The 14,469-nt window shown below is 41.5% G+C and overlaps 1 protein-coding gene across 8 annotated transcripts in view; it reads left to right on the top strand.

Annotated features, from left to right (window-relative positions):
• Window positions 1-14,469, top strand: part of gria4a (glutamate receptor, ionotropic, AMPA 4a) — a 74,377-nt gene that overhangs the window by 51,912 nt on the left and 7,996 nt on the right. For 5 of the 8 annotated variants that reach the window (XM_089012939.1, XM_089012934.1, XM_089012936.1 and 2 more), the window contains exons 14-16: window positions 4,399-4,597; window positions 8,788-9,035; window positions 12,832-12,946. In XM_089012939.1, coding sequence (XP_088869065.1) covers window positions 4,399-4,597; window positions 8,788-9,035; window positions 12,832-12,946 — 562 coding nt within the window. The remainder of the gene's footprint in view (window positions 1-4,398; window positions 4,598-8,787; window positions 9,036-12,831; window positions 12,947-14,469) is intronic. The other 3 variants (XM_089012935.1, XM_089012937.1, XM_089012938.1) reach the window with 1 other exon arrangement.

Here is a 14,469-nt window from a genome sequence, read left to right as displayed (position 1 = left end):
TCACAGGGGAGAGCATCAAAACTTTTTTCCAAGTTTGCCATGACGACCAGCTGCCTGTGTTTTTATGGTTTGATCCTCTCCATCGCCGATGTCACACTTAGTCTGGCAGGTCAGTGGAGAGCCGCATATTCAGGCTGCCATTTATGCCGGAGCTTTAAATCAAGTCTGTTGAACGACCTCCCAAGGAAAAGGTTTTCATTGCAAAACACGATCAGCTATTCCTGTGCCTGCTCAGCTATTTCCCAACCTTCTTGTGTACATTCTCAAACACAGCACTTTTTTCCCATAACCTTCTTAAGCATCTTTTGGGGAAACAATCTATGACACGTGTTGTTTGAATATATGCTGGCGGACGCGTGAGCGAGAGTCAGCGTGTTGGGTATTGAGTTGCCTCGATTGGTATGCGGTTTGTGTCGCTCGCTCAATGCTGCTGCAGTCATCTCTGCAGTCAGGAGTATTACACTCCTATTCAGGCCTTTTACTTTCACGCTATAGGCTGCGCCATTTATATTCATCTATCTTAAGGAACGATCTTACCTTTCCAATTTTACATTCCATCGCATCCAATCTCCGCATAAGACTTCCTTATCTTCTTCTGCCTGATCTTTTCAAGGCCGCTCATGCTGATCCGTTGTCTAATCCTTGACTTAATGAATTGACTTCCCATGACAAGAACTGTCTGTGTCTTGGCACATAATGCACACTCCCGCGCCTTTGTGTCCACGTGCTCAGCGGTGAGTGGCAGGATACATGAAAGTATTAGCGCACAATGGTCCGCTTTGTCAGAGTGACCTTGATAAGACATTTACATCCCCCGCCTGTCATCTTTAGGTTGGGGCTCGTCGGGTGTTAATGTCACTGATTGGCAAGGTCACTGCAGAAGAAGTGCAGTGAAAGCAATGATGGGCATGTTAGCAATAGGACTGCAATTGTGAGCATAAATTGCAGGAAAGCGATGCTGATGAGGAGGAGGGTCGAGACGCAGTGCAGCAGAGTGAAGTCAACCGATCAGAAGAAAACACCTCGGAGGAATTGGATGTCTTTGTCAATAAACATCTGAAATTACAGCTCTCTTCTGCACTTGCTGCCGTCGCCGGCTGCATCTAAGTTCAGGGTGTGTGTGTGTGTGTGTGTGTGTGTGTGTGTGTGTGTGTGTGTGTGTGTGTGTGTGTGTGTGTGTGTGTGTGTGTGTGTGTGTGTGTGTGTGTGTGCGTGCTTGTGTGTGTGTGTGTGTGTGTGTGTGTGTGCGTGCGTGCGTGCGTGCGCGTGCGTGCGTGCGTGCGCGCGCGTTTGCATGTGATGTATTGAGTAAATGGCCCCAGGTGGCCTGAATACTTAATGATCGCAACAGATCCATCTAATGGAATGACTCACCAACTACAGTTGTGCACTGAAGCTTCCCAACACAGATTAGTCACAAGGTCGCTCATTAAAAATCCACTTGCACAGACTGCATTTCACAGAAAATCACAAACAATAGTTGTTGTTGTTTTTTTCGGGCTAGGTAGTCATCTGAGTGGCCATCACAAAATTAATGGCAACCCACCTGTAAATGTTGCCACGGAGTTTATCTTATACAAAATATTGGTCAGTGGATAAATGTGCTGTCGAATATTTATAAGGGGGTTAAGACATAATAGTCACAGCTTGGCAAGTAGCTTGCCTACCTTGATGCCAAGAAAAGAAGTAAAAAAAAGTTGTTCATTTAAATCTGTTTCTTTCTTTGTTCGAAGCATGGATAATTTTTTTCCACTCATTAACGCATTGCTTGCCAGACGTGCACAAATTTTTTCACCACAATGCCAGGGACTTTGTCATTGTCACTCGAATTCCAGGACTAACAAAATATTGAGTTTTCGGATGACATACACATTCAATTCAGCGTAAGAAACTATTTTCTTTAATCGGAAAAAAGTGTTAATTCCCAAATTATATGGGTCTGGAGTTATATGACCTTAAAATGAGGGCAGCTGTCGAAAATACAATGCAATATTTACATAATGTTTTATATAGTCAGTGTTTGAAATAGCATCTGCCCGGTGGCACGGGGCATACAACTTTTACGTCGGGAATACCTTCAAAACGTCTCGGCCCTGATGGCCGACAACTTCAAGAAAGAAAGCGATATTTTTTCAAATCAAACGTTTGTTTCATCAATAAACCAAAAGCCACAAACAAAATGCTACGAGCCATGTGGACTCCACTTTCTCAGCTGCTTTCAAAACTCTGAAGTACACTTTTCAGTCAGGGTGTAGTCCGAAGCAGGCTTCTGATTGGCTGCCGGTGCCGAGTATGCAAATTGCCAAACTAACGTTCGTTTGGCAACGTAGCTTTGAGCAGACAACACATCGCAAACGTTACATTGTACACCATGATGACAAACCACAACTGGAGCAAAATCTTCAGCAAGATATATTTACCATAAATTAGGCAAGGAAGCATTTGTGGTTGGTACTTCCTTAATTTAAAAAAAACCCTTTAGACTTCGCAACAATGTTTTTATTTTTTGGGGGCGACATCTTTATGTGTTTTAAGTTGTGAAAAATCGGGCAGGCAACTTTATGGCCGGGACGAAAACTTTTCAGAGTTGTCTGCCCGGGTATCCATTAACTTTTTGTCATGAGTTTCAGACCCTGATATAGTGCTTTAACAACAGCTGAAGCTGGAAAAAATGCTAACATGAAAAAAGAGAAATGCTGGGGGGCAAATCTGGCCAACCAAATTGTTTTCCTCGGCCTGCGAAAGCAAATCAAACTTGCAAAATTCCATGATGCTTGTTTAAGTCCGAACCAAATTTTTAAATTGTCCCATGTAAACCACAATAACAGTCATTAAGTTTTACTCCAAATTTGAAAACGAGTTATTCCTTAATCGGTTGTGCATTCTGTATACAACATGTGGAGGGGATTAAACATTATATTGGCTTCCCCAAATTTATGACGGACTCAAGAAGAAACTGTAATTACAATGTGGCTCGCGGCAAAAATGAGTTTGACACCCTTGACCTACAGCATACGACCCATTTTTAGATATTTTCCACTGAAATTGCTGTACATGTGCATACTAACAACACTGCAATACTCCACACATATTTTTTTATAATCAGGGATTAATTGTTTAATGGTGTCTTGATATCTGTTGATGGACGCATAGGTATTCAACTTCAAGTCCATCCATCCACTCATCCATCCTTTCACAAATCTATCCATGCATCCATCCATCCATCCGTCTATTTTGTGAACCACTTTATCCGAATAAGGGCCGTAGGGTGTGCTGGAGTTGATACCAGGTATGTTAGGGCAGTAATCGGGGGACACACCCTGAACCGGTTGCCAGCCAACACATCTTCAAATCCTTCTCTCTCGCTACTAGCTATAAAGATGCTGCATCTCTGTGATGGTTAGTTTTAGCACAATCATTTGAAATGCATTGATGGACAGATAAATACACCACTGTTGGCTGTTAGAAAATAAAACTGACAGTGGCCATGCCGGCAGCGCATACATTAAAATTGTTCGGTTCCGGACGTTGAATGAAAATACTGTGGTATCGCATGCATTTTTTTCCTTGGAAAAGTGTCATATATGAGAATAACAACCAAAAAAAAAACAAAGGAAAAAAGTCGGTACCATTAATCTTTCGCACACGGCTTTTGGGAATGCAATCTGTTGCCTATCATTGATGATACATGACCCGCCGTTGAATAAGTTGCCTGTTGCATAGCAATCCGGCATAAGATAAATGTGTTCAAACTCTTGTCACATGACGAATCAAGGACTTCACTCACTCTGTGCTCACCCAGCAACACACATACGCGTACACACACTCCATCCTATGTATGCGAGCATACGCTCCGTCTCAGCCTTATCTGAATGATGCACTCTTCGTCGACCTCCATCATCTCTAACTTGATGCAAGGCAAAATGACGTTTAATAACCATTTCTTTTTTGAAGTAATCCTCCTCTTCGGCAGCACACACAAACAAGTCAAGGGCAATGCATTCATCGCTAGACAAGACATTTATCTGTTTTCCGAAAGGGCATTGTTACTGTCCAATGCCTAATATAGAGGAGCATTTTGTTAGAATTGAAAGTCAAAGATGTTTAGGAAAAGTAAGGTAATAATTAAGTCTTTCTGTTTTTTTCCTCTTCTAATCCTTGTTGCTCTTTTTCTCATGTTTTTTTCTTTTATTTTTTTTTCTTTAATCCCCTTAACCTTCACCCTTCCTTGATCCTTCATCATCTACCCTCAAACATCCATCTCAAATCTCTCTGTCCCGATAATCGTTTCCTTCTGTTGCATCCATCCTCCTCTTTCTCACCCTTCCCACTCATTTCCTTTGCGCCACACTTCTTTTCTCGCTCTCCCTCCTCCATCTCCATCTGTCTTCTCTCCAGGTCTCTGTCTGGACGTATTGTGGGAGGTGTGTGGTGGTTCTTTACCCTGATCATCATCTCCTCTTACACAGCCAACCTCGCCGCTTTCCTGACTGTGGAAAGGATGGTTTCCCCCATCGAGAGTGCAGAGGACTTGGCCAAACAGACCGAGATAGCCTATGGGACACTGGACTCAGGTTCTACGAAGGAGTTCTTCAGGGTACGGTCTTAAAGCCCTTGATCGTTGGCATGGAAATGGGATTAAAAAGCAAAATTCTGGATTCTATTTAGAAAACAACACATATGGTGTCTTGTAATTGCCTTATTCATCCACAAATAAGCAAAACAGCGGCATTCAAATGGTGTTACAGGCATGGTACCTGTACCGAAAAGCTGATTTCAGTCTTCCAGAGTTGTGCACAAAGCAAAGAAAAAGTATTCAGCTCTGACTGCAAGCAGGACAATAACAAATGAGCGTCTAAACTTATTTATTCCACTCCCGGTGTATGCTGTGAAGAATACATCGATGGCCATTTCCAGAATTCTCAGTGGGGTTGGGGGGAGCTTTGCTGAAATGTGTGTGTGTGTGTGTGTGTGTGTGTGTGTGTGTGTGTGTGTGTGTGTGTGTGTGTGTGTGTGTGTGTGTGTGTGTGTGTGTGTGCGTGTGCGTGCGTGTGTGTGTGTTGTGTGTGCGTGTGTGTGTGTGTGTGTGTGTGTGTGTGTGTGTGTGTGTGTGTGTGTGTGTGTGTGTGTGTGTGTGTGTGTGTGTGTGTGTGTGTGTGTGTGTGTGTGTGTGTGTGTGTGTGTGTGTGTGTGTGTGTGTGTGTGTGTGTGAAGTATGTCTAGCTTGGCTATAAATTGACGTTAAAGTGTCAATGAAACTGTCTGCTTCTTTTCTGGTTATCGACAAACCACTTCTTATTTACTATGGTTTTCATCGATAAAACCTTGTATGCCTCGAATTGTGGAGGAAATATTATGAGTGCTTCCTGGAGAATAAAAAAGTTGGATTTCCATAAATTGGCACATCCTGGATAAGCCAACAGAAAATACAATAAAATACATATTGATTTATGTAGCGCTTTAACACCGGCTGAAGCTGCAACAAAACGCTTAACGTGGACAGGGATCATATCCTGGACATAAAGCAGTTAAAAGGTTAGTAGAAAGCATCAGGGAGTGTAGCCAAGATCAAGTCTGAATCATGCTGAGTCAAATGCCAAAGAGTACGAGTGAGTTTTCAGTCGGTTTTTAAAGATGGGAAGCAAGGTGGCTTACCAAAAGTTCAGTAGCAGGTCATTCCAGAGACTGGGACCAGCAACGGAAAAGGCTTGATCCCCTCTGAGCCTCTTATTAGTTTTTGGCACATCTAATAATGTCTGGTCAGCAGACCTGAGGCATAAGAAAGGTCTGTAGACGTCGATGAGCTTGGAGAAGTAAGGAGGAGCGAGACCATTTAAAGATTTGAAGACAAATAATAAGATCTTAAAAAGAACTCTAAAATGTATAGGGAGCCAATGAAGCAACGTCAGAGTAGGAGTTATGTGCTCCCTCTTACGAGTACCAGTCAAGAAGTGAGCAGCAGCATTATGACCAGCTGGAGACGCTTCGAGGAGGGTTGACTGACTCCAAAGTAAGTCGGATTACAGTAATCAAGCCGAGATGTGACAAAGTAATGAATTATTGCTTCAAGATGTTCATGAGAAAGGACAGGTTTTATTTTAGCCAGTTGCCAAAGACGAAAGAAGCTGCATTTAACAACAGCACCAATTTGTTGGTCAAGTTTAAAGTCACTGTCCAGTTTAAGAACCAAGTTTGAGACTGTTGACTTCAGATAAAGAGACAGGATCCAAATCAACCGGGTGAGATGTACATGGGCCACTGTGATCAAACAGTATCACTCCTGTCTTGAAATAACAAACAAGATAACGATCCAGCTCGGACACAGACTGGTAGAGCACAAGGAGGAGCTATTCCGCTTCAGTATCATAACGCAGACTTGGGAAGCACACAACCATGACAGTTAGTGTACGGTAGTGAAGTAAAAACAAAACATACGTTGGGAGCGGCTACAGCTCATGAGTCACCTTGAATGATAAGCTGCAGAGAATGAATGAGTTATTTTGAGCGTGGATGGTTGTATGTCTCTGTGTATTGGCTGGCAACCGGTTCAGTGTGTACTCCGCTTAGTATCCGAAGGCACCTGGGATAAGTTCTGGCATGCTTGCGACCTTGTGAGGAGAAGCGGATGAGAAAAATGGATAAATGGGTATTACTTTTCCCATGCCCAAACGTCCAAAAAATGTAGTGGGAAGATGTGATTTAAGCCGTCAAAAGTCATAACATTGTGGGCAAGTGCACTTAGCACTTAAGGTTTTTTTGGAGAAGTGATAACAGTGGGGGGTGCATGCTCGAGAATGATGGCATGAAGTTGAGTGATTGAAAGCCTAAGTTTGGTTTCGCTCACTCACATCTTGCTGCCAATGATAATTTTTGCCGAATCCCCAGGGCAACACGAATTTCTGTCACATGTGCTCATGCTCTGTAGTATTACAAAAAAATAGATTTTGAAAGACCTGAGCTGTAGTGAGAATCTTCGACGGATGTGTGGGGATAGGTGGGGTGCAGTCAGAGCAGACAGTTTGTGCTCCCTTGAACAGCTTTGGCATCATCAACATAATGAGCCGGCTGAAATCTGTGGAGGGTGAAAAAGCAATTTACTCCCCCACAGCTGAGGGGGATTCACCACTACCATTAATTATCTGTCTGTTTGTGTGACTACATGTGTGTGTATGAATGAGTGGGCATGAGCATATTCATTGGACTATACATGTATGTGAGTGTATGTGCACGAGCCACATCCCTCTCTTCTCAGCCCATTTGTGTGTCATTGTATAATTAAATGTTTTTCAAAGTGCGGATGCTTGAAGGTGAATTCTAGCATCCATTTCCTCCTTCACCGCCTCACTCATTGTTCAAGAATCTGGAAAGAGACACATCTCGTTGTCACACATCTTTCCCCCTCCTGGCTTCAATTTATTTGCACAGTCATCATCGCTGCATCAACTTCATGCACAGCCATTATATCATACATCATTATCATCAGTTGTGAATGTGTAATACGATACAATACAAATATGGTCGCAAATTTATGGTGACTTGTGGATAATTCGTGCAAGGAATGACGAAGATAAGGTTTATTTGAAGGCAACCCCACCCATCTTGCTATGTTCTTGTCAAAGAAAAACATATTTTCCAGTGTATAAGGTGCACTCAAAAACCTTCATTTTCTTCAAAAGATGACCCAGTAACTTACACGCCGGTGCGCCTTATATGTGAAGTAATATTGAGCCACAACAGGTACTCTCAGCAGCCACTGACTCCGATTCCCTCTGTAGAAGATGTAGTGTGCAGTCCATGTTGGGATATATAAAACGCGGGCCGTGGATTTCATCGCTAGGCCTTCAGTAATGCTACCTCTGAATGAATCCAGATTGAAAAACGTGTGGTGTGATTTACTACAAGTCCACTCGAGGGTACCCTTAGCCAGAAAATAACTGACTGATCTTTCTTAATGATATCAAATTTTTCTTGAAAAGTCCGTCTTGAAAATGGCGTTAACAGCAAATATCCAACCAAATCCATTTCTTCTCCTCCTTCAGCCATTATGGGTTGACAAAACTGCCTTAAATCGACACAATATATTTGCTTATGCAGCTCGCTACTGATATAGTGTGCTAGTTCTGGACAGTATGCGCTTATCACGAGCAGCTTGTGATCACAGTAGTTTTTGCTTTGACTACTGACCAGCCAATCATAGTTTGTAAAAAGTTCTGACGTTGACTAGCACCTTTAAGAAGGTGTTGGTACCCCTTTTGGGATACCAACTCGAAATCTGATTGGTTAGAGCAACAGTTTGATTGACACATTTGATGCTCCAGGGCTCACAGAACTGATTGTGAAGGCTTCCTTAGTCTGTGATTTACATATTATTTGGGCCAGCGAAGAAGGCTTTGCAGGCCTTGACGGTCCGCCACTGATAAAACGTAACCCCGGTCTTATAATGTGGTGTAACTTATATAACGGAAAACCTTTTTAAACATGCATTTTTTTTAAACATTCATTGTTGGTGCATATCACAGTGCGCCTTATACAGTGAAAAATACAGGAATGCTAGTTTTTTTTTTATTTTCATTGGGGCTTCTGCTGTGATAAGTGATAACACCAATATCAGACTGCTACGTTCGCAATCAGTATCTCTTTGGTCTCACAGTATCTCTTTGGTCTCACAAATAGATTCCAATGGTTGTTCTTCTGTAAAACATCAAGCAAAGACACAATTTGCTCTATAGTCCAATGTTCAATCTGGAATTAATCGCCGTCGTGTTTTCCCATCTTTCTTCTCCCCAGAGATCCAAAATAGCCGTATATGAGAAGATGTGGTCATACATGAAGTCAGCCGAGCCAACTGTCTTCACCAAAACCACCGCGGAAGGTGTGGCGAGGGTGCGCAAGTCCAAAGGGAAATATGCCTTCCTTTTGGAGTCCACCATGAATGAATACACGGAGCAACGCAAGCCTTGCGACACCATGAAAGTCGGGGGAAACCTGGACTCCAAAGGATATGGAATTGCTACACCCAAAGGCTCACAGTTAAGGTAGGTGGAATAGTGTAACAATAGGAAACAGTAACAAGAGTGATACTGTGCTATTGCTGCCATATTCCACCTACCCTGCTGTGTCTTTTATACAGTAATTTCTATCATTGCTGCCCGGTGGAAGCTTCTTATCCACAAATTTCGTTTGCATTGATTTTTTTAACCTCCATTCTGATGCCGCGCCCCACAAATCAAAACAATGCCAATATTTCTCATCAAACGTTTCACCCAGCAGCAATTATAGTGACATGTTTAGATATGTTGACATCATCATATAGCTCCTCTTGATCACCTTGAGTCTTCATTTTTTAGTTTGTCTCATCGTGTGTTTCTCTTTGTCACTTGTATATGTTTTCCATCGTTATGTCCCGTGTCACTTTATGTAGCCACTCCTTTACACTTGTTTCTTTGCAGGGCCACCTTTCAGGTAACACTATCCATGTGTCTGCCGTCTTGTGTCTGCGTTACCTTGAAGGCATTGTAGTGATGATGGTTATCATGATGATGAAGCAGATAGGTGACAAAACTGTGAGGAGGGGCAATAACCTCAAGCTTCAGACGCTGCGTCCACATCTACAAGGGGAAATTATAGGAAACAACAATAAAAAGGCGCTGACCAGAGGGGCTTGACTAACGGGGGACTTAAACTTGACCAAATTGAAACCAGTATTTCCTTGCAGTGAGGTTATATTTTACAGCAAATCAAGTTATAAACGTTGAGGTTTTTTCCCTCTTGAGGACACTTGTTTATTTGATATATATTATTGCAATGCTTTGCCAATGTGAACGTTCTCTGCTGATGGGGAAATAACAAATTGGAAAATTCCATTTCTCTCTTTCAAATATTCTTCTCAGTACAGAATGCAAAGCAACATGCCCATCCTATAACTTTCCCCGTGAGTGGCGAAAAAAAGTCATTGATCTTGTTTCTCTCCATCAAACCAAACGTGAACTAGTGTGTCAGGGAGCGTCAATGTGAGGGTGCCTCTCCTCATAGTGTCATATTGGTGAGGTCAAAATGTTATCTGATGATTATAGTCAATGTATTTTGAAGTTTAGATTTAAATAATATGTGACTGTTTATGACCTGTTTTTCACCATTGCTCCATTCATCTGATCCGGTGGTTCTTAACCTTCTTTGAGGTACCGAACCCTACACGTTGATATGCGCTTTCACCGAACCCTTAGTGAAAAGTCTAAGGAAAATAATTTTACAAATTGAAGATATTTTTTAAACAGAAAAAAAGTCAACACAATTTCCAAAGTTAGGTACATCTATTTTTTTCAATTGTGTAATGTACTACTATTGCAATAGTTACACGTTGACTAACAAGCAGACTTAATTTGCTACAGCACTAATTGGCCAAGCAATGTTATGTGATCATCTGCAGCCCACGATGGCCAAAAATCCAATAAATCCAATACAAAGTGGGCAAGTCATAACTAATTACCAGTAATAATAATAATAATAATAATAATAATAATAATAATAATAATAATAATAATAATACGTGTGATTTATAAGTGATTTTCAAAACTCTCAAGGACACTCAATTGTCATGTTGAGTCTTCCCCTTCACGAGAGGGGCTCCGTCAAACCCCTGAGACCGATTCGCTGAACCCCTCAGGTTCCATCGAACTCAGGTTAAGAACCACTGATCTAATCACAGATTGTAGATTAGATCACCCCAGAGAACACGGTCTTGATCAATATCTCTTAACTCTCTTGTGCAAAATCTTCGCCTCCACATGAACACAAACAACACGATAATTATTTTAAAAAAACAATCTAATTACGTATGGTTGTTTTTACTGATTGTTGCCCATTGAACCTTCTCACAAAAGGTGATGAGCTCCAGTTTGAAAGATATGCAAAATTCATGTAGCAATCCGTCCAAGCGGCCATTCCTCTCATGCTCGTGCCATACAGCAGCAGACAAAAGCTCAAGATGAGATTTAAGCCCAGAATTTCTCGCTGTTATTCATATATGGTAGCATTATGCCCCACCATGCTCTGCCAAAATTTGGAAAAGGAAAAGTGACTGACTCTAAGGACCCGTGCCTGACAGGTCCAAAAAAACTTATTTTCAATTTGCGACAGAGGTCATGGGTGTTTTTCCAGGGCCCCCACAAATCCTTGGGGTCGCTTCTTGTCACCGTGCGGCACGGAAAGCAATTCCCAAATGTTAGCAGTTGCGACCGGTATAGGATAGACAAATGTTGTGTTCTGATCTCTACCCCAACCTCAAGATTTGTGTCATTTCACCTCTTCTTACAAAATACAAGTAAACAACTTTAAAATATTTAGTAAAAAAAACTGTTTAGGCAAATTTTAACTATGACAAAATATGACATGCAAAAATTAGCCCAAAGATCCCCAAAAAAACTGAAAAAGCAGATTTCAAGGTGTTTATTTCCATTACCATTGAGACAATCATATATACAGTTACCATATTTTCCAGTGCATAAGACGCACCCAAAAGCCTTGGTTTTCTTCAAAAGATAACCCTGCGCCTTATACACAGGTGCATCTTATATGTGAAGTAATATTGAGCCACAACAGGTCTCGCAATTAGTGTCAGCAGCTACCGACTCCATTTCCCCCTGTAGAAGAAGTGCGTAGCCCCAGCCTCTACTGTCGCACCTTATAATGTGGTGTGCCTTATATTTGGAAAATGTCTATATATTTCTATATTGTATATGGAAAACCTTTTTCATTCATTCAAGATGTGCCTTATACTCCGGTGGACCTAATATATGGAAAAAGTTTGAAAATACACCATTCATCGGGTCTGTGCTTTATACTCCGGTGCGCCTTATACACCTAAAACAAAAATAATTCAACCTCCGAACTTTGCCTTATGAAAGTTGATTAGCCCAAAGTCATCAATAAGAGCTGGATTGAATTGAAACTTTAATTCCTGACCTTCTATTTAATTATAGAATAAAAGCAGACATATTTTCATTTGCATTTTTTTTGTATAGGGGTTCTCATAGGCATGAAAAGGCTCTTAGAATGACTTCTGCTTACGTGCAAGTCAGTACCTCTTCATTAAGAATGTGTGCCAACCTTTGCACACACACAGAGGTGGATAATTTGACATCATTAAATCATGCAGTGTTATTAGTAGTGTAATTAAATGTACACTTAATTTGTATTATACTGTAAGCACAAATGTGTTGCGATTGGACACTAATCTAAACTAATTCACATCGCTTCACAGCCTACGATGTTAAGCACTTAAAACAACTAGAGGGTACTTTTCAAAAACTCCCACTTCAAAACCCATTTTCAAATCCAAAACTCAGCCTATGTCCATGAATTTTGTTTGGAGGTCACAATCCCTTCAGGGGTGTGATAGGAAGCTTGTGGATTTACACACACACAACCACACACAAATTGAGACTAGCTGGAGGGGATTGAAGCTGCACAATAGGACAGGAGCTCCATCAGCAGGCTCCAGCCCTGGTTAACACCGTACATCGGCAATTTAACACTGTGTGAAACCTCTTGTCCAGTTTATCCAGATAGCCTTTGCAAAAAAAAAAAAAAAACATTATGAGGAAGAGAGTCAAAGAGGTAAAGATATTTTCTTTTTTCTGGGGTGATTTTCATCTTCTTTCCACCCCATCTTAGTTGTCCTCCCTTTTGCTCGCATATCCTTCACCTTTTCCTACCATTGGTACCCTTCCAGCTTGACTGTCATTCCTTTTATCTTTCGCTCTGACCAAACTATCTTATGTCCTCCCCCCTTCACCCTCTCCTCCTTTTTTTGTTTTTTTGTTTTACTGAAAGAAATGCGGTCAACCTGGCCGTGCTAAAGCTCAACGAGCAGGGCCTGTTGGACAAATTGAAAAACAAGTGGTGGTATGACAAAGGAGAATGTGGCAGCGGGGGAGGGGATTCCAAGGTTAGCCCTCTCTGTCTGCCCTCCCAACATGAGGGAACGGGGGTCAATCACTGGCTGAGGAGCCTGAGATGGTCCCCATCTTGAAGTAACGCAAACATCTACCTCAGTTATTAATCATGTTCAAAACCTCTACTTTGTGGACTCAAGTTTGCAGCTGTTGTCAACAGCGTGCACCTTCTCCATAAGAAAAGATAAAGATAAACATTTTTCTCAAAATACACATTATTAAATTAAATTAAATTAAATGGCTATAAACGTTAACCAATTATACTCACTCGTAAATATTTGGAACTTATTTCTGAAAGTAAAGAGCAAGTTGATGTGGAGGTTTTGGATTTAAGTGGACAACCTCCAAGGACTCGAAAGACAGTAATTTTCGCCCCCTAGTGGAGATCTAGAGTGAGATAAAGACAGGAATGTTTCCATCCATCATTCCGCTTCAGCCTCTCAAGAGCGGGGGTGGGTACTAGCAGTGACGTGCGGTGAGGTTCATGGCTGGTGAGGCACTGACGTCATTACGTCACCGCTCGTCTCTACTTAGTATTTGAACGGTAAATGTGAAAATTCAGCGATTTTGAAAAAAATCCTAAAACGGTGAAGTTAAATGGACAAGAACTTTAAAGTACAAATCACTAAATACATCTAACTGTTTAATTTATTTTTTCATTTGATATTTCCATGACAGCTTTCCATGATGACAGGTGAGGCACTGCCTCACCTGCCTCCACTGACTGCACGTCACTGGGTACTAGAGTTTATGATATCAAAATCAACAACAAATAATAACCAAAATACAAAACAAGGATCCATGAAAATGAGAGTGACTATGATAATGACAGTGATGGAGATATAGATGTGGTAGATGTGAACATTGTTAAAAAAAAAAAAAAAAAAAAGTATTTCATTGAGTGACTTTAACACCGCCACAAGGTGAAGGAGGAAAATGACCCTTTATTAGTCTTCCAGTGGAGAAATGTACGTTTCACAGCCGCAAAGTGGTGAAAGTAAAAGGAAATGAAAGGTAAAAAGTAGAAAAACAAAATCCAGGACCTGCTGTAAATGCGGACACTTTCGCAACGCCATCTTAAAGTTAAAAAAGTAAACAACAAATAATGTGACACAACACAACAGACACAGACAGTCATTCAATCTTCAGCACTTTCTGCACCCTCTTTGTTGTATGAAGCAGTTCTAGATGAAAGACTTTTCACCAGTGGATCAGGGATGTCATGGTGAAATGTGCGCGTCTGCTACAAGCTAAATGTTGAAAGCAAACACGAAGCTGTAGCATCTGTTGATGAAAAAAGAGTGTCTCCTGCTCCACATAAATCCGTTTCAATTCCAAGCCACGACAGTTCCACATACGCATCTTCTCATTGCGGGCTGCTCAAGTCATGCAGCCAGCCAGCCGCAGACGGTCCAGCAGCAGCAACCTTTCAAAACGGGGCTATGAAAATGCTGGTGCAAAAAAAAGCACAATCAAAAAATGTGCACTCCCAGGAACTTGGTGCTGCTCACTCTCT

This window comes from Hippocampus bargibanti, linkage group LG14, assembly GCF_051943395.1.
Source record: "Hippocampus bargibanti isolate YZ-2025 linkage group LG14, ASM5194339v1, whole genome shotgun sequence".
NCBI lineage: Eukaryota > Metazoa > Chordata > Actinopteri > Syngnathiformes > Syngnathidae > Hippocampus > Hippocampus bargibanti.
This window is presented reverse-complemented; position numbering and strand designations above follow the sequence as displayed.